At 46.9% G+C, this 25,962-nt stretch overlaps 1 protein-coding gene across 2 annotated transcripts in view; it reads right to left on the reverse strand.

The window, feature by feature from the left end:
• MMD2 (monocyte to macrophage differentiation associated 2) overlaps nucleotides 1–25,962 on the reverse strand; it is a 37,231-nt gene that overhangs the window by 5,293 nt on the left and 5,976 nt on the right. For both annotated transcript variants that reach the window (XM_088656728.1, XM_088656729.1), the window contains exons 2-6: nucleotides 6,620–6,701; nucleotides 4,927–5,087; nucleotides 3,480–3,554; nucleotides 2,727–2,828; nucleotides 1,443–1,512 (exon numbers count right to left, since the gene is read on the reverse strand). In XM_088656728.1, the coding sequence (XP_088512854.1) occupies nucleotides 1,443–1,512; nucleotides 2,727–2,828; nucleotides 3,480–3,554; nucleotides 4,927–5,087; nucleotides 6,620–6,701 (490 nt within the window). The remainder of the gene's footprint in view (nucleotides 1–1,442; nucleotides 1,513–2,726; nucleotides 2,829–3,479; nucleotides 3,555–4,926; nucleotides 5,088–6,619; nucleotides 6,702–25,962) is intronic.

A 25,962-nucleotide genomic window follows, 5' to 3' on the forward strand; every position in this document is an offset into this window, starting at 1 on the left:
GGTGCTAGACGTTACGAGGAAAAACGCAGGACTCTCAGCCCCACGTAACGTGAATCTTATTCATCTAATGTGCTTATATCCCGCCATTCTCCCTATGTTTCTGAGCACAATTCAAAGTGTTGGTGCTGACCTTGAAGCTCCGATGGCCTTCTGGCGAGAAGTGAGGTTACAGGGAACCAGGCAGAGGGCCTTCTTGGTGGTGGCTCCCGCCCTGTGGAACGCCCTCCCATCAGATGTCAAGGAAATAAACAACCACCTGACTTTTAGAAGACATCTGAAGGCAACCCTGTATAGGGAAGTTTTTTAATGTGTGACATTTTAATGTATTTTTAATCTTTTGTTGGAAGCTGCCCAGAGTGGCTGGGGAAACCCAGGCAGGTGGGTGTGGTATAAATAATATTTTTTTATTATTATAATATTGTTATTCCCCTGCCCCCTGCTCGAAATGCAAGGACAGGGCCATAAGTGCAAAATCAGTGCACTGCACTCCACCCCCATAATAATAATAATAATAATAATAATAATAATAATAATAATAATTTATTATTTATACCCCGCCCATCTGGCTGGGTTTCCCCAGCCACTCTGGGCGGCTTCTAACAGAAAAATAAAACACAATAATCTATTAAACATTAAAAGCCTCCCTGAACAGGGCTGCCTTCAGAGGTCTTCTAAAAGTCTGGTAGTTGTTTTCCTTTTTGACCTCTAGTGGGAGGGCATTCCACAGGGTAGGTGCCACCACCGAGAAGGCCCTCTGCCTAGTTCCCTGCAACTTGGCTTCTCGCAACGAGGGAACCGCCAGAAGGCCCTCGGTGCTGGACCTCAGTGTCCAGGCAGAATGATGGAGGTGGAGACGCTCCTTCAGGTATACTGGACCGAGGCCGTTTAGGGCTTTAAAGGTCAGCACCAACTCTTTGAATTGTGCTAGGAAACGTACTGGGAGCCAATGTAGATCTTTCAAGACCGGTGTTATGTGGTCTCGGCGGCCGCTCCCAGTCACCAGTCTAGCTGCCACATTCTGGATTAGTTGTAGTTTCCGAGTGACCTTCAAAGGTAGCCCCACGTAGAGCGCATTGCAGTAGTCCAAGCGAGAGATAACTAGAGCATGCACCACTCTGGCGAGACAGTCTGCAGGCAGGTAGGGTCTCAGCCTGCGTACCAGATGGAGCTGATAGACAGCTGCCCTGGACACAGAATTAACTTGTGCCTCCATGGACAGCTGTGAGTCCAAAATGACTCCCAGGCTGCGCACCTGGTCCTTCAGGGGCACAGTTACCCCATTCAGGAACAGGGAATCCTCCACACCTGCCCGCCTCCTGTCCCCCACAAACAGTACTTCTGTCTTGTCAGGATTCAACCTCAATCTGTTAGCCGCCATCCATCCTCCAACCGCCTCCAGGCACTCACACAGGACCCCACCCCCTGGGACACTCGTAACGTACCATGGAGAGAATGACCACCGCAGGCAGGAACCCCATGATGACATAGCATACCAGTTCCACCAGCTTGTATCTGCAAGAAAGGAAAGCAACTTCTTTTGCGATGCAAATGATTCAGGCTGGATTCATTCACGAGGAATCCGGGTTTAATTTTCCATAATTTCCCCGCAATTAAAAACAGGAGGCGTACATAAGGGACAAAAATCTGGGCTTGTGAAAAGTGTTTCATTCCACGAGGGGGTGCTGTAAGCCAACTTTGCGCCAGCCGTAGATCGATGAGCATAAGGGTTTAGCCACACATGGTTTGCCTTGTTAGATTGCTAGTTCCTTCATCTGTGGGGTAGGGACCCCAGTACAGACCCAGTACTACTGACCGGGTCGATTTCCCCAGAGCTAAACTCCGCTTTTCAACTACTAATGTGAAAAGGTATTTCGAAACCCTTACATTTGCTGTTTCACAATTTATTATTATACTAAAGGTAAAGGGGCCCCTGACTATCAGGTCCAGTCGTGTCCGACTCTGGGGTTGTGGCACTCATCTCGCTCTATAGGCTGAGGGAGCCGGCGTTTGTCCGCAGACAGCTTCCGGGTCATGTGGCCAGCATGACAAAGCTGCTTCTGGCGAACCAGAGCAGTGCACGGAAACACCGTTTACCTTCCCGCCAGAGCAGTAACTATTTATCTACTTGCACTTTGATGTGCTTTCGAACTGCTAGGTGGGCAGGAGCTGGGACCGAGCAACGGGAGCTCACCCCATTGCAGGGATTCGAACCGCCAACCTTCTGATCAGCAAGCTCTAGACTCTGTGGTTTAACCTGGGTCCCATATTATTATACTACCACTGTATTTTTACCTAATGTGTTTTTAAGAACATAAGGAGAGCCTGCTGGATCAGGCCCATAGCCCATCTAGTCCAGCATCCTGTTCTCCCAGTGGCCAGCCAGATGCCCCTTATGGGAAACCCGCAAGCAGGACTCGAACACAAGACCCCTCTTCCCTCCTGTGGCTCCCAGCACCTGTTATTCAGAAGCATTGCTGCCTCCAAGCCTAGACATCGTGGTTGGTAGCCATCAATAGCCTAATCCATGAATCTTCTTTTAAAGGCATCTAAGATGGTGGCCATCATTGCCTCATGTGGGAAGGAGTTCCGCAGGTTAACTCTGCGCCACGTGAAGATACCTGGGACCTTCTGCGTGCAAAGGACTTCTGCCCTGTGTCACTGTGCCTCCACCCTTCTTGTTGGAGCTCAGCGCCCTTGGGGGGGGGGCTATCGAGGTTTCGACTCACCGTTCATGGAAAAAGAAAACATAGATGGTCCCAACGGAGGCCATGATCCAAATGATCCAGCGCATGTGGGAAGCCCAGGGTCCCAGCTCCCGCAGATTCAGCCTGGGAGAAGAACAGAGACCATTGAGTGCTTGAGAGAAACAGGAGCCTGGAAAGGGGAAGAGAAAGAGACAAACACAGACAAGGAAACACACAATTCCAGAACAGCAAGAGAGGAGGGACGTGGGACTGCTATGCTCACTTATGGATATTATTATTATTATTATTATTATTATTATTATTATTATTATTCTGCCCTATTCCCAGAAGTCTCAGGGCGGTTCACAGAATAAAATAAAAATATAAAACCACAAAATACATAATCAAAATAAAAACAACAACCCAATAACACCCCTCCCACACACAACCCCCCCCCCATTTAGGTCAGCCAAGGGCCTGGTTGAAAAGGGACATTTTTGCTTGGCACCTAAAGGTGCATAATGAAGGCGCCAGGTGAACTTCCCTGGGGAGAGCATTCCACAGACGGGGAGCCACTGCAGAAAAGGCCCCGTTGTCGTGTTGCCACCCTCTGGACCCCTCGAGGAGGAGGCACATGAAGGAGGACCTCAGAAGATGATCTCAGGGTCTGGGTAGGTTCCTATGGGGAGAGGCGGTCCTTGAGGTATTGTGGTCCTGAGCCGTTTAAGGCTTTATAGGTCGAAACCAGCACTCTGAATTTCTGAAAGGCTGGGTAGACAGCTCGCGAGAACTCACCAAGGGGCGTAGGAGGCAGCTATGAAGAAGTAGATGACCATTCTGTCAAACATGTGCAGGCAATGTTCCACAGTCCTGCAGGGAGAGAGAGAGAGAGAGAGAGAGAGAGAGAGAGAGAGAGAGAGAGAGAGAGAGAACACTGTTTCATACTGGTGTGTGGTGGGGTCAGTCTGGATGATACCTAGGGGTCCCTTCCAAACCTCTGATCCTGTGTAGGCATACCTGCCAAGCCTCCCGCTGAAAAATGCGGGATCAGCAGTGGTGTGGCACCAGAAGTTGCGTAGAAGCAACTTCCGGGACCGCTCTGACCATGTGTGGGTGCCGGAAATAGGGCAGAGCGACACCGGAAGTCACTTCTACACATGCCCAGCGGCCATTTTGGTGGTGGCCGCATGGCGGTGGCCATCTTGGTGACGGCCGCCGCCATGCAGCCACCACCAAGATGGCCGTCGGGCATGCATAGAAGTGACTTCCGGTGCTGCTCTGCCCTATTTCCAGTGCCCACACATGGTCGGAGCAGCACCCAAAATGGAGGCTCCCTGGCAGGTAGGAAATCCGGGGGATTTCCAGGATTTTTCTCCATTCTGGCGAAGAGCGGGAAATGGATTGAAATCCGGGGGTTTCCCGCGAAAAACGGGATACTTATCAGCTAAGTGTGTAGGTGAGGCTACATTAAGAGGAAACCAGCTAGGCAAGTTCCTTAGCCAGCCAGTCAAGTGCCACCATTTGCATGTCCAAATGAGTTGCCATGGAGACATATGGGCTGGCCTTTCCTCACCTCACCTGTGTGGGATATAATACATAAGTAGCAGTCAAGTACAACATTCTTTGTTTTCCTAGAGTGGACATGCAGGGGAATGTTTGGTACAGCCAGTCAAAAACATCCTGTTTCCTCCTGGCCTGGAGCATCCTTCCTCTTGCAAGTGACTAGAGGTGGGTGTGACCTTACCTGTCCAGATAACAAAAGGACAAGGCACGGAGGAAAAGCTCTCTCTTTCACTCCTCCGTCGTTGGAGCAGCTTTTAGCTAGAATTGCTCTGTTGGGATATCTATCCCCATATGGGATAGATCCACATGTATATACTTTGTAACTAAGTCTGCCTTCTGGGATCCAACTGTGAACTGATGATGTGAGTAAACTTCTTTTATATACTTTAAACAAGATTGTGGCGTGTTTATTCTTTTAAGAAGGATATATGGGGACTTACCAGGAACGTAAACAAGCCTGCAACCAGCTATCTGCTGTGCGTTTAAAAGGGGAATGTAAAACTCTGCTAAGTTATAGCCTGAACATTCCCACATCCTGGCCGGCTGCTATGCCATCCTAGGATGGAGAACAAGAGGCCAAGGTGGGCTCCCTGCTTGCTGCCAGAAGCTGGAGAGCCAGAGGGCAAGCGAGCTCCATTGCCATCATCGCCCACCCTTGCGCAGCAGATGCCAGAGTCACCTCAAGTGGCTCTTCTTCCAGGAGATGGTGTGGAAGATGGTGGAGACGATGAACAATCCAGACAGCCCAAAGCCGTAGATCCAGGCGGAGATGGTCTCCCAGGGGTTGTCCGAAAGGACGTGGAGGATGGAGCTGCCCAGGATGCTGGGAATGATCCAGAACTGAGAGGGAAGGAGAGGGAAGGAAAGGTCTTTACGCCCCCTTGATCTGGCCACAATAATAATAATAATAATAATAATAATAATAATAATAATAATAATAATAATAATTTATTATTTATACCCCGCCCATCTGGCCGGGTCTCCCCAGCCACTCTGGGCAGCTTCCAACAGAAAAATAAAACACAACAATCTATTAAACATTAAAAGCCTCCCTGAACAGGGCTGCCTTCAGATGTCTTCTAAAAGTCTGGTAGTTGTTTCCCTCTTTGACATCTGTTGGGAGGGCGTTCCACAGGGCAGGCGCCACCACCGGGAAGGCCCTCTGCCTAGTTCCCTGCAACTTGGCTTCTCGCAACGAGGGAACCGCCAGAAGGCCCTCGGTGCTGGACCTCAGTGCCCGGGCAGAATGATGGAGGTGGAGATTTCTCATGTAACCTTTCCCCAATGTTTCGTTTTTCAAATCGTTCCCCCTTACAGACTTAGATTCTGCAGGCCATTCACAGCTCATACCCTCCGAGTGTCCCGGTTTTCCAGGGAGAGTCCCGGATTTACAGAAGCCGTCCTGATTGCTGATTCCATCCCAGGATGTCCCGCTTTTCCTTTTTCCTCCCCTCCACATCTCTGAGAACAATTAAAAGCGGAGTATGTGTGTGTAGGTGCAAGAACAAAGTCCTGTTTATACTGAAGATAAAATCTCCGCACGAAATGAAGGAAATGGTGAAGCTGCCATATGGAGCCTTTCCTTTCATTTTGAAGGTCACCCATCCACTTGAAATCCTTTCATTGCAATGCTTCCACAGCCAGCCATTTCTTAGGAAACACAGGCAGTGTTTATTCCTTTATTGTAAACTGAGCTTTACACTGTCTACTCAGAATTGGTCCCACTGTATTCCATAGAGCTTACTCCCAGGTAACTGGGTCAAGACGAGGCAGCCTTACACTGCAACAGGAAGCCTTTCTGCTCAGGCCCACTACTGAGTTCTGCATAGGATTTACTCTCAAGAATTTTGGGGTTTGTCAAAAAGAAAATCTCAACAATTCTGGGGGTCTCCAAAGGGTCGTCCTGGTTTTTTACTTTTTGAAATATGACAACTCTGCCTTTACCCCTGACAGAGACTCAAAGCAGCTTACTGCTAAAATTCTATCCCGTTCCATTTATCTGCGGAAGGAGTTGCACACAGTCCCTTCCCTCGCACATTTTTCTTTTACAACAACCCTGCGAGGTAGGCGAGGCAGAGAGGTTGTCATTGGCTGAAGGTGACCGATGCCGATAGGTAGATGACGTCTGTGTCATCAAACGTGGGAGGAGCTTCCCGATGGGGAATAGAATGTCCCTATTGTTCTCTGAGAAATGATGGAGGGAATGCTATTGGTTTGTATCTGTTCTTGCTTTTATCATGCATTCTGTGCATTTGATATTGTAATTTTATGCTGTGAACCACCCGAGATCTATGGATGAAGAGTTGTAAACAAATTTAATAATAATAATAATAATAATAATAATAATAATAATAATAATAATAACAACTCACAGCATGTGTGGCGCAATTGGCTGCATGTTCATATTCTGTGGGCTGGTATCTCCGGTTGGGGGGCACTCTGTGGTTCATAAACCTTGAAGGAGGAGAGATGGATAAGAGAAGCAGAAGTTCAGCAAACAGGTCGGTCTGCAAGAGGGAAAGGATGCATTCTTCCCAGTAACAGTCCGAATCTCCCTAGAATGATGGATACAAAAACTATGCAGAAATGGCAACACCTACAAGAAGAATAAGAAATCAAGATAACAAACTTTTTTTATAAAAGAGTGGAAATGGTTTATTGAATATTTACTGACAAATTGTAAACAGATAAAAACATTGGTGGGATTATTGTAATAACCTTCAGTTACATAAGAGTATATATTTAAAGGTAAATAAATGAGTAAGTTAACTGAATTTGGATATGCAGAAGATATTAAAAATAAATTTAAGGAACCACAGAAAAGAGAGGGAAGGACGTCAAGTTTTGAAATGTCAAAATAATGGTAAAGTCAGTGAAATGAACATATCTGCAAAGTATAAATGATTTTTTTATTTTTAAAAATCCCACTAAAATGGATTCTTTGCCCACCCTCGTGAAAAACAATCACTAATAATATTAATAGTAATAAAATACCAATTTTATTTAAGTCAGTTCTTATAACTAATATTTATTTATTGTTAAATTTGCTGGTTGTAATTTATGTATATGTTTGGTTTCTTTGCTTAAAATACAGTAAGTTGCTTTGAGTTGCTGTGGCGAAGAGAGAGCAACTGAGAATTTTAACAAATATGGGCAAAGGACATTGGCTACAATATACAATTTTCATCTTGAGAAAAGTTATGGAGGGAAGCATGCTGTACGTTGAAAGAAAACTATATGAAAATTATGTGCTATTGGCACTTAACACCTATGAGGTTAGCAAAAATGTATAGAACCACTACCAATATATGTTGGAAATGTAAATAAAAAGAAGGCACATTCTAACACATGTGGTGGACATGCAAAATAACAAAAGCTTGCTGGGAAATGATATATAATGAGTTGGAAAAAAAAATGTTCAAGATAACCTTTGTGGAAAAACCAGAAGCTTTTCTATTAGGAATTATAGGTGATGAAATACCAAAGGACTTGAAAAGACTATTTGCGTGACAGAAGCTGCAAGGGTGTTTTTTTGCCCAGAGATGGAAGGAAGACCAGAGAAGAATGGAAAATCAAGATGATGGACTATGCCGAAATGTCAAAATTGGCAGGGATAATCAGAAACCAAAACTTATTTATGTGTGCAACTACGGCCGCACGAACATTATTAGCACAACATTGGAAGGAAGAAGGTGTCCCAGTTAAAGGAGAATGGCAAATCAAATTAATGGAATATGCTGAAATGGCAAAATTTACAATGAAACTAAGAGGAAGAGATGATAACAAATTTAAGGAAGATTGGAAGGACTTTATTGCATATATACAGAAGCAATGTACACAGGTTGATACATTAGCAGGGTTGTAAAACTACTTGTCATGAAATTATGAGCGGACAAGAAGTAATTTAAATGGTTTATTGTTTTACAATAGACATGTGGTATGTTGACAAACAATAGAACCAAGGAAGGGACTAGGGGGGAAGTCAATTTGTTTTGCTTTGTTTTGAAAAGAAGTGCCATGGTCAGATCACTTTCTGGTGCAACTGGACTTCTCCACAACCCTTCCCCTCTGCAGGGAGGTGGGACCGATTCGGATGGTCCGCCCCCACTACTTAATGGATCCAATTGGCTTCCAGAGAGTGGTAGGGGATGTTTTATCCCATGTCGATGGCCTTTCAGCTGATTCCCTGGTGGCCCGCTGGAATGCGGAGTTAACCAGCGCTATTGACTGTCTGGCTCCGAAGCGCCCTCTCAGATTGCATGGAGCCCGGACAGCCCCGTGGTTTTCCCCGGCGCTGAGGGCGATGAAACAGTCATTGAGACGGCTAGAGCGCCGGTGGCGGAAAACTCATTTTGAATCAGACCGGACACGGGCTAGAGCTCAACTTCGAGCCTACCAAGTGGCAATGGCGGCGGCGAAGAGGACCTTCTTCACCGTCTCCATCGCATCTGCAGAAAACAGCAGCAGGAGACTCTTCCAGGTGGTTCGCAATTTAGCGGAACCACCTGCTCCATCCGGGCCCAGTACGGGCCACATGATCTCCTGCAATGATTTTGCAAAGTTTTTTGCAGATAAAGTCGCTCAGATTCGGGAAGAGGTAGACTCCACCGTGGGAGCAGGGCCGGGGCAGGGGAGTGCTAGAGTCCTGTCTAGTCAAGTTTTGTGGGATCAATTTCAATCTGTTACCTCCGAGGATGTGGACAGGCTGCTTCGACGAGTGAAACCAACCACCTGTCTCCTTGATCCTTGCCCATCCTGGCTTATAAAAGCTAGCCGGGAAGGGCTGGGCGATGGGCTTCGCGGGTTGGTAAATGCTTCTCTCCGTGAGGGAGCCTTCCCAGACCCGCTGAAAGAGGCGGTTATTAAACCGCTTCTTAAAAAACCATCTTTAGATCCGGCCAATATGGCCAACTATCGCCCAGTCTCAAATCTTCCATTCTTGGGCAAGGTGATTGAGCGAGTGGTTGCTGAACAACTTCAGGCACGCCTGGAAGAAGCGGACCATTTGGATCCCTTCCAGTCAGGATTCAGGCCTCATCATGGGACTGAAACTGCCTTGGTCGCACTGGTCGATGATCTCCGGCGGGCTAGGGACAAAGGTAAGAGCTGTTTCCTTGTTCTGCTGGATCTCTCAGCGGCTTTTGACACCATCGACCATAACATCCTTCTGGACCGTCTAGAGGGCTTGGGAGCTGGGGGCACTGTCATGCAGTGGTTCCGCTCCTTCCTCCTGGGCCGTGTTCAGAAAGTGGTGGTGGGGGATGAGTGTTCAGACCCCTGGGCTCTCACTTGTGGGGTGCCTCAGGGTTCTGTCCTCTCCCCCATGCTTTTTAACATCTATATGCGGCCGCTGGGAGAGATCATCAGGGGGTTTGGGCTGGGTGTCCATCAGTATGCTGATGATACCCAGCTCTACCTCTCTTTTAAATCAGAACCAGTGAAGGCGGTGAAGGTCCTGTGTGAGTGCTTGGAGGCGGTTGGAGGATGGATGGCGGCTAACAGATTGAGATTGAATCCTGACAAGACAGAAGTACTGTTTGTGGGGGACAGGAGGCGGGCGGGTGTGGAGGACTCCCTGGTCCTGAATGGGGTAACTGTGCCCCTGAAAGACCAGGTGCGCAGCCTGGGAGTCATCTTAGACTCACAGCTGTCCATGGAGGCACAGGTCAACTCCGTGTCCAGGGCAGCTGTTTATCAGCTCCATCTGGTACGCAGGCTGAGTCCCTACCTGCCCACTGACTGTCTCTCCAGAGTGGTGCATGCTCTAGTTATCTCTCGCTTGGACTACTGCAATGCGCTCTACGTGGGGCTACCTTTGAAGGTGACCCGGAAACTACAACTAATCCAGAATGCGGCAGCTAGACTGGTGACTGGGAGCGGCCGCCGAGACCACATAACACCGGTCCTGAAAGACCTACATTGGCTCCCAGTACGTTTCCGAGCACAATTCAAAGTGTTGGTGTTGACCTTTAAAGCCCTAAACGGCCTCGGTCCGGTATACCTGAAGGAGCGTCTCCACCTCCATCGTTCTGCCCGGACACTGAGGTCCAGCTCCGAGGGCCTTCTGGCGGTTCCCTCACTACGAGAAGCCAAGTTACAGGGAACCAGGCAGAGGGCCTTCTCGGTAGTGGCACCCACCCTGTGGAATGCCCTCCCACTAGAGGTCAAAGAGAACAACAATTACCAGACCTTTAGAAGGCATCTCAAGGCAGCCCTGTTTAGGGAAGCTTTTAATGTTTAATGGATTTCTGTATTTTAATGTTTGATGGATTTCTGTATTTTAGAATTTCTGTTTTGTTGGAAGCCGCCCAGAGTGGCTGGGGGAACCCGGCCAGATGGGCGGGGTATAAATAATAATTATTATTATTATTATTATTATTATTATTATTGTCATTGTTTTATTCTTGTTATTGTTGGAAAATGTAAAAAAAAAGTCATATATTAAAAAAACAGAAACCAGGATGATAAGAAATTTAACAAAGAATGGAAAAAATGATAGATTATCTTAAAGAACAATGTACCCAGTTAAAACGTTGGCAGGGTTAATATTACACTTGTAAGGTAATAGTTTTGTGGTTTTAAATTGAAATTTGAATGTAAATTTGGATAGTATTATAAGATGCAGTATAAAAGGAAGTATTATGGAAGCCACAGGGGAGCAGAGTCTAAGGAGTCAGAGAATCCTGTTTATGTATAAAATCAATTGTATTTGAATGTAAAAGTTACTTTCAAAAACTGAAAAGTTTAATTTAATTTTAAAAAATAACGATGATTTCTATCCCACCTTCATTGCAGGGAGCTCCAGGTGGCATACATGGTTCTTGCCTCCCCATTTTGTCCTTGCAACAACTCGTGAGCAGGGGCAAATCTACTATGAAACGAATGAAGCTTAGGCTTCAGGGCCCCAATCCCAGAGGGAATTTAGTCCACATTGCTTAAAATTTTTGGGGTCTAGTGTCCAGGTCAAGGGAAGGAATAGGCCCACTCTATTCTGCCCTGGTCAGACCACACCTGGAATCCTGTGTCCAATTCTGGGCACCACAATTTAAGTTGACAAGCTGGAAGGTGCGCAGAGGAGGGCAACCAAGATGATCAACGGTCTGGAAACCAAGCCTGATGAGGAACGGTTGAAGGAGCTGGGGATGTTTAGCCTGGAGAAGAGGAGACTGAGAGGAGGAGATAGGATAGCCATCTTCAAATATCTCAAGGGCTTCTACATAGAAGATGGAGCAAGCTTGTTTTCTGCTGCTCTGGAGAATAGGACTCGAACCCATGGCTTCAAGTTACAAGAAAGGAGATTCCAACGAAACATATGGGGAAAAAATTTTCTGCCAGTAAGAGCCACTGAACAATGGAATAGTCTCCCTTGAAAGGTGGTGGCCTCTCCGTCCTTGGAGGTTTTTAAGCAGAGGTTGGATGGCCATCTGTCAGGGATGCTTTAGCTGAGATTCCCGCATTGCAGGGGGTTGGACTGCATGACCCTTGGAGGTCCCTTCCAAGTCTACAAGTCTGTGACCTGTCCCCCTGTTTGCCTGGGCAAGACTGTCCCCCGTGGCTTCATTCATTGCATTGATAAGCTGTGTTGTAACCCACCCTAGCACCCCTTGGGAAAAGGGGAGCTTAAATGCATATAAATAAAAGAACAGTGTTTAGGGCTTTAAAAATTTTTTTTTAAAAAAACCTCCTGTATGTTTCTGTGGAAACTGTGACATCACTCTGAAGCCCTGGATGCCCAGGAGACACAGAAAAGATTTCATTTCCCCCACATCACCCAAATGGGGGGTTCCAGCGAGGCGCCCAAGGTTGCTGGGCAACACAACAGGAGAATAATGTGCATTTGTCTTAGAGCTATTTGCTGCACTGTGTGGAGGAGAAATACTTTGAGGGGAGGCAGCCTGAAGGTCTCTTTGTGAACCTGGATCCGAGGGAGATGTGGGGTGCGGAATGGGATTAATAAAGAGGCTTTGAGTTCCATCAGCGTCAATCCGTTTCCCCAAACCTGAGGGAACCAGCTCTCGAGTTTATTGATGGAATCCTTGAAGCAGACGGGACCCCCGAGGCGGCTTATCGATCAACCGTTTCAAACCCACGCTCAGAAAAAGAAATGCAATGTGGTCTTTGGGGTGGCAAAAAAACCACCCCATCAGCAAAATTCAACATGATTTGGCATGGATTTTACTATCTAACGAGACCACTGATCCATAAAATGAAAGCAATAAACAATGTACTGCGGTCACACAATCATTCAATCAGTAGCTGAACTGGGTTCCACACAATTGCAAAAACAAAAACGCAAAATAAATAGCAAAAACAGACAGGCCTCAGTGTAACACTCAAAACAGAAGTGTGGCACTCAAAACGGAGCACGTTCAGCTTCCGAAAAAGTTTGCAAACCGGAACACTTACTTCCGGGTTTGCAGTGTTCACGTTCCAAGTTGTTCGGGTACCAAGGCGTTTGAGAACCAAGGGACCACTGTGCATATGGATGCTACTAAAATCTTCTCATTGCTTAGGGCCCCTAAGGTATTGATTCAGCCCTGTAGACAGCACACTGGCTCACCAGCTCTTGTGCTTTCAAGCATTATATTTATTATTATTATTATTACAAGCAGAAGAAAAATGAAACTCGTTCAGAGTGTGGAGAGAAACAAGGCCCTCTACTAATTGAGCTGATTTAAAAGCTGCACTAGCAGCAAGCAGCTGGACAGTTGGCAACCCTCCCTGACGTCAAAGATTGCTGAGAGATGGGCAAACATCTTGCCGAGATTCACATGGGAGGGTTGTTAAGGCGGCTGAAGGCTTCTCACAACCCTGTTCACCCCCTTCTCTTCTCCTGCTTCCCCAAAAGAGAGGGAGGGAGAGATTTAAAAAGAATTGCCTCGAGTTCCCAGCTTTCTGGGGTCAGAAACAAAGGGCCGCTTGTCCCTCAAAATCAAAGGCAAGTCCAACCCCAGCCTCCCACATTCCCTTCCTTTGTGTGTGTGTGTGTTTGCTCGCAAGGCTTCGGGAGGAAATATATTGTGCTGAATGCCAGACAGCCAGTGGATGGGGGTATCTGCCCCCTTTTCTAGCTGTTGCATTCAAGCGGGGGGATGAATGGTCCCCTGGCAAGACACCATTGCTTAGGAGCAGGACACCTGCTCTGCATGCAGAAGGCCCAGGTTCCATTTCCAATGCCATCTCCACTTAGAGAAAGGATCTGGCCCCGGGAGCTGTCTCCTGAGCCCCCAGAGAGCAGAGGTGGGGAACCTCAGGTATCCAAAACTGCTGGAACGCATGCTCCCGGTATCCCTGCTCATTGGCTGTCCTGCCTAGAGCTGATGGGAGCCGGTTTGCAGGACCACAAACCCTCCATCCCCACCAGTAAATGGGACTGGGTGCCAGTTGCTGGAAACCACAGGAGTGGAGAGTTGCTCTTGTGTTCGAATCCTGCTTGCAGTTTTCCCACAGGCGTCTAGCTGGCCGCTGTGAGATCAGGATGCTGGACTAGATGGGACACTGGCCTGATCCAGCAGTCTCCACTTATGTTCTTATGTTTCCTGTCTCAGTTTAATTCATGCAGGAGGCAGAATTCCGCTGTTCCTTTATGGCAGAAAGAAGTTGGGTTACGGCAGCCAGTTTTACCTGCAGATTTTATCCCATTCTGCTGCTAGCAGAGCTTTACTGCTGCTGTTATTTATTAAATTCTTATACCGCCCTTGATCCATAGATCTCAGGGCAGTTCATAGCATAAAAGCTACACTGGATGCTCGTCTTCCAGGATCAATTCAGAGTACTCTAAATGGCCTGTGACCCAAAAATCTGGGACCCATACGAGCCAGTCCACCCAAGGGTGTGTGAATTTGCTGGATACCCACCTTTGAGGCAAGGGGGGGGGGCTCCTGGGGATGAGGTTTGCTGCCCCAGCATCCAGATTTAGGAATATTCTCCCCAGCCACTATTCATCAGGCTCCTCTGTTAAATAATGAAAGGCACAAATACAGGATGGGTGACACCTGGCTTGAGAACAGTACATGTGAAAAGGATCTAGGAGTCTTGGTAGACCACAAACTTGACATGAGTCAGCAGTGTGATGCAGCAGCTCAAAAAGCCAATGCAATTCTGGGCTGCATCAATAGGAGTATAGCATCTAGATCAAGGGAAGTAATAGTACCACTGTATTCTGCTCTGGTCAGACCTCACCTGGAGTACTGTGTCCAGTTCTGGGCACCACAGTTCAAGAAGGATACTGACAAACTGGAACGTGTCCAGAAGAGGGCAACTAAAATGGTCAAAGGCCTGGAAACTGCCTTATGAGGAACGGCTTAGGGAGCTGGGTATGTTTAGCCTGGAGAAGAGAAGGTTAAGGGGTGATATGATAGCCATGTTCAAATATATAAAAGGATGTCATATAGAGGAGGGAGAAAGGTTGTTTTCTGCTGCTCTAGAGAAGTGGACACGGAGCAATGGATTCAAACTACAAGAAAGAAGATTCCACCTCAACATTAGAAAGAACTTCCTGACAGTAAGAGCTGTTCGGCAGTGGAATTTGCTACCAAGGAGTGTGGTGGAGTCTCCTTCTTTGAAGGTCTTGACAGGCATATGTCAAGAATGCTTTGATGGTGTTTCCTGCTCGGCAGGGGGTTGGACTGGATGGCCCTTGTGGTCTCTTCCAACTCTACAATTCTATTCTATTCTAAATAGGGCTTGCGTCCCACTAAACCATACTCCAGAGTAGACCCATTTAAATCATTACAAGGACATTCCATGTTGGAGGCAGCAATGCTTCTGAATGCTGGTTCCTGGAAACCACAGGAGGGGAGAGTTGCTCTTGTGTTTGAATCCTACTCACTGGTCTCCTATGCTGGGCATCTGGTTGGCCACTGTGAGAACAGGATGCTGGCCTGATCATGCAGGTTCTTCTTTCAACGATGGTGAGAATGAACGCATGGCAGGAAGGCATTAATTTCACTGCATGCAGTGCACTTAAAGAAAATGTTATGGAAGTGATGTAGAGATGGTATTTCACACCAGCAAAACTGGTTAAAATGTACAAGACAAGAACCAATGAGTGTTGGGAATATAAAGAAAGGGAAGGTATCTTCTACTACCACGTGGTGGACTTGTAAAGAGGTAAAGGCTTTCTGGGAAATGGTATATAAGGAGTTAAAGAAAAGGTTTAAAAAATTTTTTGTTAAAAAACCAGAAGCCTTTCTTTTGGGGTTAGTGGGTGAAGAGATACCAAGGGAAGATGAAAGACTGTTTATGTCTGCAACAACTGCGGCAAGAACTCGTTTTGACCCAAAATGGAAACAAGAAGAAGCAACGAAAGAAGAGGAGAAGAAAATGTTGGACTTCGCAGAACTGGCGAAGCTGACGGGAAAAATCTGAAACCAGCATGATCAAGTATTCCAAAAGGACTGGAGTAAATTGATACGATATTTGAAAGATCGTTGCAAGCAACTAACATCACTAGCAGAGTTGCCCGAAGACTTTTAATGAGAAATTTTCCACCTTTCTATATTTATTTAAATTTTGAGCCATTTTGTAATGAGTGTAATCAGAACTGGAAAACGTACAAAATGCAATGAGATAAAGGTGAATTTTGATAGCCATGAGGCGGGAGGGAAGGAAGTCGACTGGCTCTAAAGAGCCAGGGCGGTATAGTGGATAATGATGATGTGAATGTATATAATTAAATGGAATATAATTTGGGGCAGGATTTGGGGCAAGGGGAGGAAGGGGAGAAGGAGTATCAGGGCAGCCGCGGCAGTGACTCAGAAGGGAGCAGAATCCCAATTTAAAGATTTTAAGAAGCAGTATGCCAATTTGGGGGTGTGATTTTCATGCCTTTGAGATGAAAGGAATGCCAAGAAGAAGAAAAAACAGCTAGGAAAATCAGGGTGGGGGGTAATGCCACACGGAAGGGAAACAACAGCACGGGTAGGCTCCGAGTGTTCGGGCATCTGTCGGTGGAAGGAGTTGTCAGGGAAACCGAGGACCGAGGAATCTAAAACCAGGAAGGCTGTGCTGCAGAAGGAAACTGGGAGGCGCGTAACAAATTAATGCCTGTTCAGTAACAGACCTGCACTACCACTAAGAGAGCAACCTTTGGAGCCGACTTTCCAGTGTCAATGCTCAGTGGTAGGCATCCATGCAGAAGGTCCCTCCTTCCATCTCTGACTGGCAGCGTCCTCTCTCTGAGACCCTGCAGGGCTGCTGCCCGTCAGTGCAGGCAACTGAGAGCTAGATGGACTGGTGGACTCAGTATACAGTACTGTAAATCCGTCCCCTGAGCTCCTTCCAAATGCCGAGGTTGGTCGTGGTGAGCAAAGGCAAGGGTGCCTCTGAGGGTGTGCAGAGAACCTCCCCTTCACTGCTGAGTCACTGGGGACCAGAGACCAGGGATAGCTTTCATGCTGTCCTGTTCTCTTTGTAATCTCCACTAGCTTCACCGGGAGACAATGGAGGAGGATGGAGTCAAACGGTTGGAGACTTACAGCGCCAGCTGTGGCTGTAGAAACTAATAGGGGAAACAACATTTTATCTAACCTAAGCAATTTTCTCTAATGTGTTTTTAAAAATATGAAAAGAGCCTGCTGGATAAGACCAGTCTCCTCCAGCATCTTGGTCTCACAGTGGCTGACCAGATGCCCCAATGGGAAACATACAAGCAGGGGTTTGACTAAACACTTGCAAGCAAGAAAATAAGTTGAAAGGTCAAGAAATAATAATATGGAATGTAATTGAGTGCAAGATGAAATGATGAAAGAAAATTTGGTATAAAAGTGACAAGAATTTAAGTGTATTGAGGTATAAGATCATAAAAATAAGACAAAAATTAAGCAGAAGTAATAAATATTTAAAGAACCAGAAGGGGAAGTTGAGGGAAGTCATGGGGAGGGTTTTTTTCCTTTTCTTTTTCCTTTATTTTTTTTAAATAATTTTTATTGGGTTTTACATAGTAAAGAAAATAGAAAAATACAGAAAATATAAAGCAATATCATCAAATCTTATTCCCCAGAGTTCTTCACATATAAATGACAATAATATAGAAAAACAGAAAGAAAAAAAGATTTAAAAAAACACCAAAATTAATAATCATACTATACAACTTCAAATCTAAACATTTCGGACTTCCTCATTCCCCCTTCTTGAGTTCTAAATAATTCACTAACTCTTGCAGTTTCCAATTCTAAACTCACATTCTTTCTTCCAAATTATAACTTCTTTTTAACTATTGACCCTTCACACATCACATTGCTATTTTTTACCTAATATTCACTACCCTTTACCCAAAAATATTCAAACTTAACTATCAAAATCTTTTACCCCCTTATTATTTCCACCCAAAAAACTACGTCTACCCCCCTTCCCTTGGAATCAGTGTCTCCAGAGATTTCAGCCAGTCCTTAATACATTCCGAATTCAGACCATTTTTTATCAGTCAATACAAATTAATACAATTCTCCCTCACCCCACTCCTGTTCTGTCCCAATCTAAATTTTGCCGAACCCTTTCCCCCCTCTTCTGTATTTCCCACACTTTGTTTCCAATCTCATTCTCTTTCTGCCCCCCACCTACTTGCTTCTGCCCCTCTCTCACTGGGGTAGTGACCTTTTTGTTTTTCCCTTTTTGGGGGGGCTTTTGAGTCCCAACCCTTCCCTGTTTCACCTCTCCCACCGGTGGAACAGTGATTTCTTCTTCCTCTTCCTCTATCTCAGGTATCAAATCTATTGGTTCAGCAAATTGTCCTTCAAAGTTATAATTCTCCTCTATCCTTTCTGGAGTTTCTCCAAAAGTCACATCACAACATACGTCTTCTTCTGGCCATTCTTCTTCTCCCTTTTCTTCCTTTTTAAGTTCAGATGATTCATCTATTTCAATATTCAATACTGGTAATTCCTCAGTCCTCTCTTCCATAAGCCATATATCCAGTTTAGAAATGCGAATCTCCTCTGCCAGTTCCAAGATTGTTTTCAATATCAACAAATCCCACTGTGTGTCTTCCTTATCTCTATCCAGAACCTTCTCTCCCAGTCTGCTGTTACTCTCCTCCTCCATGTTTGTAACAGACAGGAAGTGGTGTTATTGTTGTCCTTGTTTTGTATTATCCAGTGTAAAAAAGGTAAAATCCTGTTTGGTCTGGATCCCACCTCTAATTCTTTTCTTGTTCTCTTAACCATCCAACTCAAAATCAAAGTCAGTACTGAGCAGCCTTAAAATTTATTTTGAAACAAATCCTCTTTATCTGTCTGCAGCTCTCAGTCTCTCACTCTCAGACAGACACATTCTTTTGTATTGTGACGTCACAAAGCGTCTAGCCGAGCCTTCCTTTGACCCGGTTCCAAGTTCACAGGGGGGTTCTCCCTTGTTAAATCTCAGTCTTTTGCAGAGATTAAATACATTTTAGCTTTTCCCCTTACTCTGCATCGGGGGAAAGTTCTTTAAAGGTGTATTTCTGGATTTTCCATAGCTTACTGCATCATTCAAGACTCATTGGGGGGGGGGGGCTGACTTCCTTTTTAAGCCTCCTCCCAGCGCCAAATTATTGGTCCCAATCAATAAATTTTGACTTACTTAGTCCAGGTCTTTACTTTAACAGGAAGAATCTGCCGCTTGCAGGCTGTAGGCCCGGAGCTTCGCTTCATGGAGGTGGCGATGGTGCCCAAAATGGCTCCCGCGACTGCCACTCTGCTGGCTCTCGGGGGCTCTGCTGAGCTTCCCGGGCAGTGGGAGGAGTCGTGTTTGGAGCTCCGCTGGGCTGCTATGCCCCCGGGACGCTCTACCCGGGGTTTTTACGGGGATCCGCGTACCCCCGCGGATTTCCCCCCCTCCGCGATGCCAGAGACCTCGGAGCTCGAGGTTTCTGCACCTCTTCGCCAGTGCGGCAGACCAGAAGTCGCCTTTTCTTTTTCATTTATATGACAAATTGTGTTATTTGGTTGAATATTAAATTGTAAAAATCCAATAAAATTTGTAAAAAAAAAGGAAAGGAAACCTGCAAGTAGGATTCGAACACAGGAGCCCTCTCCCCTGCTGCATGCATTTTAACAAACTCCAGTGATGTTTAGGGAGCTTAGAGGAACTTTTACGCCCTCTTAAAAATATTTTAAATTATCAGGGCATCAAGACAGGAAGGAAGATCGCCGTGGTGAGAGGGAGAGTATCCTGTCCCCATCCAACAGCCACTGAAGGAGCAGCTGCCCCAGTGTTTGCTTTCCTCATCCCTCCGCAATCCTTTTTCCTTTTGTATCATGTCTTTTAGATATCAAGCATGTAGGCAGAGACTTTTAACGGCGCTCAGAAAATCTTGCATGCTTTGTAAGTGCTAAGTACTGCAGCTGTTGATAATAATAGTCGCAATAGCACTTGATTGCTTAAAATCTGAAGCTGCCAGTTAGATTTGCACAACTGGGTAAGAAACTCCACTAAGTGTTGCACTCCAGGTAATGAAACCTTGATTTCAGTGAAGACCTCCCCGTACTTTTGTTCATCTGCTTACAGCCAGCAGTCAGCCTTTTCCTAATTCCCTTCAGCTGGACTCTGGGTCTCTTTATCCTTTCGATCTGTAATCTGATAATGCTCTCACTACAAGCTTTGAAAATAGGATTTTCTGTCTTCCTTCCCTCTTGCGCTTACGGTATAAACAGGCCACTTCTGGGTAGTGAATTACATTCTAAACCAGCACAAAATTCATGCCACACCCACCTTAGAGGGCTGGAAAAGATCTGCCCCATTTGTGGCAGCATGGGGTGCTTTGCCATTAGTGTGTGGCACAGCCTCTATTTTATATTTTAACTTTTTTGTTTTGTAAAACAGTAAAAAAAAGAAACTGCAGATCCAAAAAGGGAGGGGAGAATTCCCAAATATGGGTGGTTTCATATTAACCAACATAAATCAATTCAGTGGAGAAACAATAGAATCATATAATTGTTGAGTTGGAAGGGACACCAAGGGTCATCTAGTCCAGCCCCCTACAATGCAGGAATTGCAGCTAAAGCATCCATGACAAGTGGCTATCCAACCTCTGCTTAAAAACCTCCAAGGAAGGAGAGTTCGCCGCCTCCCAAGGAGGTCTGTTGCAATGTCAGGCAGCTCTTACATAAAAACGTTCATCCTAACACTTATTAGGAATCTCCTTTCTTGCCATGTGAAGCCATGGGTTCGAGTCCTACCCTCCAGAGCAGGAGAAAACAGGTTTGCTCCCTCTTCCATGTAGGAGCCCTTCAGATATCTGAAGATGGCTCTCATATCACCTCTCCGCCTCCTCTTTCCCAGGTTGAACATACCCCACCAACTGGCAAAACGGAAAGATTTCCAGCACCAAGGAGGAAGAGAGATGGGTGGAAATAATCCCGTCTCTGCCAAAACACCTACGCATATCCTGTCCCCTGTTTTTGAACAACCAAATGCATCTCCTACGCACCCATATGGAGCGCCAGGTGTTGAAAGGGCAGCTCCGCACAGCTTCTGGCTTTCCTGCCCGCCTCCCTTGCCCCTCCAGAAGAACAAAAAACAGGCATCTCTGCTAAAGGGAGGTTTGCTCGCAGGACAGACAACTGCAGGAAGGTTCATTCCATCATCCTTGGACTTTGGTTGCCAGTTCATACGGCCAGGTATCCCACAAGGCCTTGACGAAAAGGGGAGCTCAGGTGCAAGGGGCAGGTGGCATGGCTAAACCCTACTCCCCAGGAGGGGCTGGGCTTGTGGGATGTGATACATTCGTAGCAGTCAAATACAACATTCCTCGTTTTCCTAGAGTGGACATGCAAGGGGATGTTTGGTCCAGCCAGTCGAAGTCTTCCTGTTTCCTCCTGAGCTGGGACATACTTCCTCTGGCATGTGATCAGGTTACCTGTGCAGGTAACAAAAGCACAAGGCCCACAGCCCTCCTTCCTTCTTCTCCATCTTCCATTTGTCATGAGAGCTGCAGTGACTACCAGGCTGCAGTCACTGGGATTAACCCCCCATATGGGGTAGATCCACATGCATATACTTTGTCACTAAGTCTGCCTTCTGGGATCCAACTGTGAACTGATGATGTGAGTAAACTTCTTTTATATACTTTACACAAGATTGTGGTGTGTTTATTCTTTTAAGAGGGATTACCAAGTCACTAATATTGAGAGTCTTAAATAAGCCTGCAACCAGCTACCCGTTGCGCGTTTAAAAGGGGAATGTGAAACTCTGCTAAGAAAAGGGACTTGCTAGCGCAAGTTAGGAAGGAGATCAATAAACAATATATCCTCTCCTGCCTCCCTGCACAGGGGTGGCATAAAAAAGCAAGACGAGCCTGCTGGATCAGGGCATTGGCCCACCTTGTCCAGCATCCTGTGCTCACTGTGGCTGACCAAATGCCCCAGTGGGAAACCAGCAAGCAGGATCTGAGCACAAGAGCAACAACTGATATTCAGAAATATTGCTGCCTCCAGCTGTGGCCGGCAAAGCAGAGCCATCCTGGCTAGTAGCCCTCAATAGCCGCCTCCTCCTCCTCCTCCTCCTCCTCCTCCTCCTCCTCCTCCTCCATGAATTTGTCTAATCCTCTTTTGAAGCCATCCATAGTTCAGCTATGTGGAAGATGGGCTTTCTTTTCCCTGTGCTGAACCTTAAAACATTCAGCTTCATTGGATATCCAAGAGTTCCTGTGTTATGAGAGAGGGGCAAAAACCTTCCCTCCATGCCATGTCTAATTTTACAAGCTCCTGTCATGTCACAGTTCGCGCACCCCTCTTGCCCAGAACACACCTTTGCTCTCCAGTGAAACACTCTGTTTAGAAGCACTTGAGGCCAAAGTAATGGACTACAACACAAACCCCAAATGTCTCCTCGATGGCAGAGAAGTTATCCAAATTACCAAACACCCACCCTTTAAGTGACCTTGCAGAAAGTACAGCCACTGGCTAGAGTTTTGTTTTGTGCAGGTCCCTTTCTTTGACAAAAGAAGCAGAGGAAGCAATCCCGCTTAATTGCTTAATAGTAGTCAGCTTAAAGTTCGAAGTCGGTGTGTAGTTTCAAAATCCTGAAAGCAAGGAGGAAGTTGATCAAATAATAAGAATAAACCCCCAATTCTGCTGCAAGGGAGATGCGAGCAGAGCTGCGCCGGCGAGTCCAACCTCCTATGACCCACTTACGCTCAACAAGTGTAAAGTGGCAAAGAAGTGCAATTCATACTGGGCTGGGCATCCTTGGGTCACGCAAAACAAGTGTAACCCATCCCTCCAAGGTGGCAAAGACCAGGAGGAGGAAACAAGCGGAAAAACGGCTGGCGAGAGGCAGTAAGATAATCCCCCGAGGGGAACCGGATCGCTTCATGCCGGCCGCATAACTGACACTGCCTGCTATTTACGTCACAGCTGAATTTGGGGCCACCGTCCAGGAGGTAAATCCATAATCCCCCGTCAGAGAGGAATGTGGCAAGCGTCACGGTTACAAACGTGGAAGCGTCAAGGCAGCTGAGCTGATGCTGTTTGCCTCTTAAGTGCATGGGGGGGCTGCATTCTTGCTGGCTTTGCTCACCAACCCCCCCCCCTTAACATTTCCACCCCCTAGTCAACCCCCTCCTATTGGGGCCAGTCAACCCATGAGACGTAGTGAGGTAGGGGGACAGCTGAAAGGGGTGGCCTCCTTTGCTTGTTGCCCCCCTCTCCTCCTCCTCCTCGCTGGCCTCCTTTCCCCTCGCTGCCTTCAGTGCTCCCAGTCACCTCCATCGGTGGTGAGGGAAGTGTGGCAGAAGCGGCAGGGGAGCCCCATGAACTGTTTTCCCTCAAGGAGCAAAATGTCCTGGGCCATCCCTGCCTCCCATTGACCCTCACCTTACAGCTCGCCCAAATCACGCCCCCTGCTCCCCTCCGCATATCACCTGTGTCTCATCAATGCAACCGTTGCAGCCTCAGCTGCAGAGGGTGAGGAGAAGGGATGGAGCAGCAGTAGGGCAGGAGAGATGCTGGTGAGCTGGCCTGCCCTGTCCTGGCTGTTTTTCTGCAGCTCACCTGGGCTGCCCACTTGGTTGTTCACTTGCCTTCCTGCCTGCTTGGGTCACCCACCTGCTCGCCTGCTCTTCTGGGGCCCCTACCCTACCCTGCCCTGCCCTCTGCCCCATCTCCATCTCCCTCCTCATCGCCCTGCACTGCTGCTGTTCTGTCATCTTGCTGTGGTTTGCAGCAGCACCTGCTGGAGGCAATGTGAACTGCAGCGTGATGACATCCTTACATTATTATTACATAGTAAGATCTCTACAGTATTTTGTTCTGCAGTTTGTTTGAAAGTCGCACACAACCAAACTGAATGTCAAAAGAGAGACTGTTACATTTGGCACTCGTTCTTTATTATCGCCTATGAGACTGTTGCAAATTTTGGCAGGCCTTCATGCCTTTTGCTGCAAAAGTGGGAGGTGTGTACGGAAGATCGGTGAGGAAGCCCTACACCCCCTAAGCTTGACTGCTGCTACCCAGAGGTGCGGTGCTCCAATCACACACCGTGGCGCCATCGTTTTAGTCCTGGGAGACCTGTACGCAGCCTGGCACAACTTCAGCTTTCTCACTCTAGCGGCATTCGCCCGGTGACCTGGTTATAATCCACTTGGCTGCACCTTCACAGTAGGCATAGAACGAGTCCAGAGGCACACAGGAAACCTGGTCGGGTCCAAGTTTTCAGGTCACTCATACCAATGCCAGCCAAGAATAACCTGACCCCGTTTAACCCCAAAGCTCCCTCTGCCTTAATCGGGAGATAAGCTTCGTCAGAGGGCACCAAGTTACATGATCTGGACAAACAGGCACTTTTACTTGTTCCCCAGCTACCCCCATTTCCCAGGGACAGACAGACCCATTTCCTGCTCCCTCTCCTTGGAAGGCAGAGCTGCAGTTTCCAAGTTGCAAGGAGTCACATTTCCACTTTATGCTGCCCTAGTCAGCTCTTATGGGTCCAGTTCCAGACACAGCATTTGGAGAAGGAGGTAGATGAAGGGAAACAGATTCAAGAAGAGAAATCATAAGAAGAGCCTGCTGGATCAGACCAACAGTCATTTAGTCTGGCATCTTCTTATGGCCAAACAAATGCCCTAGTGGGAAACGCGCAAGCAGGACCTGAGTTCGAGGGCACTGTCTCATCTCCTGCAGTCTCCAGCAACTGGTTGCTGAGGTATATCCTGAACTGCTGCTAATATGTTGTATCTATATAAATATAGATTAACATCTAAAAGGACATAGAATGTTAACCAGCCCAAGGCCTGGTTGAACAACCTCCCTGGCGAGATCGTTCCACAAATGGGGAGCCACTGCAGAAAAGGCCCTGTTCTCGTGTTGCCACTCTCCGGACGTCCTGTAGAGGACGCACACGAAGAAGGGCCTCCGATGGTGATCACAGAGTCAGCATATGGGGAGAAGACAGCCCTTGAGGTGTTGTGGTCCTGATCCATTTAAGGCTTTGAACTGGGCCCAGAAACTGATTGGCAGCCAGTGTGGTTGGTCCAGGGTGGATATAATATGCTCAAACCATCTTGCCTCAGTGAGCAACCTGGCTGCCGGATTCTGCACCAGCTGAACCATCTTCAGACGCAGCCCTACATGTGTTGCAGTTATCTAACCTAGAGGTTACTAGGACATGGACAACAGAAGCAAAACTATTTATCTCTGTCCAGAGAGGGGTGCAGATGGGCCACCAGCCCAAGCTGATAGAAGGCGCTGTGCACCTCCGAGGCCACCTGTGCCTCAGGCAGCAGCATACAGGTACCCCCAAGCTACGTACCCTCGCCTTCAGAGGTAATTGCCTGAGCTCTGCGAATTCAGCTTTCTTCCGATTGAAGTGCAGAGTGTTTGAGGACCGGGACGTTTGCAGGGGAAGCAAAATGCTTGTTTACAAAGCTATTCTACTACCAACCTTACTATATGTTTGTGAAACATGGACCACTTATAAACGCCAATTCCTTGAAAAATTCCATCAATAGTGTCTCCGAAAATTTTTACACATCACTTGGGAAGACAGGCAAACTAATGCCAGTGTCCTGGAAGAAGCAAAGATCACCAGTGTCAAAGCAATGATTCTTCAACATCAACTTCGTTGGACTGGTCATGTTGTGCAGATGCCTGATGATCGTCTTCCAAAGCAACTACTCTATTCCGAACTTAAAAATGGAAAGCGTAATGCTGGTGGTCAACAAAAGAGGTTCAAGGCAAAAAATAAAATAAAATAAAAATGTAGTATAAACACAAACAACTGGGAAACACTGGCCTGCGAGCGCTCCAGTTGGAGAACAGCCTTTACCAAAGGCTGTCATGGGCTTTGAAGACACTCGAACTCAGGACGCAAGGGAGAAACGCGCTAAGAGGAAGGCACGCTTGGCAAATCCACACCGTGATCAACTCCCGCCCAGAAACCAACCAATGTCCCCCCTGTGGAAGGACGTGTGGATCCAGAATTGGCCTCCACAGTCACTTACAGACTCATTGTTAAAACCGTGTTTATGGAAGACAATCTTACTCGGCTACGAGTAATCGCCAAAGAAAACCCCCTCAAGAGCAGGCAACCTCCCATCCATCTGATTTAGGGAACCGCCCACTAGAGTGTCTCAGACTTATCTGGATTGAGCTACAGTTTGTTGGCTCCCATCCACTTCATTGCCAGGCAAGACAATTGGTGTGTGTGTGAGAGAGGGGGGGGGCAAATCTCTGATTGCAAACTACTTCACTGGCTCCCCCATAATACGCACATGCATTTCCTCCCCCAGTACGGTAAT

This window comes from Zootoca vivipara, chromosome 13 (genome assembly GCF_965207765.1).
Source record: "Zootoca vivipara chromosome 13, rZooViv2.hap1.1, whole genome shotgun sequence".
NCBI lineage: Eukaryota > Metazoa > Chordata > Lepidosauria > Squamata > Lacertidae > Zootoca > Zootoca vivipara.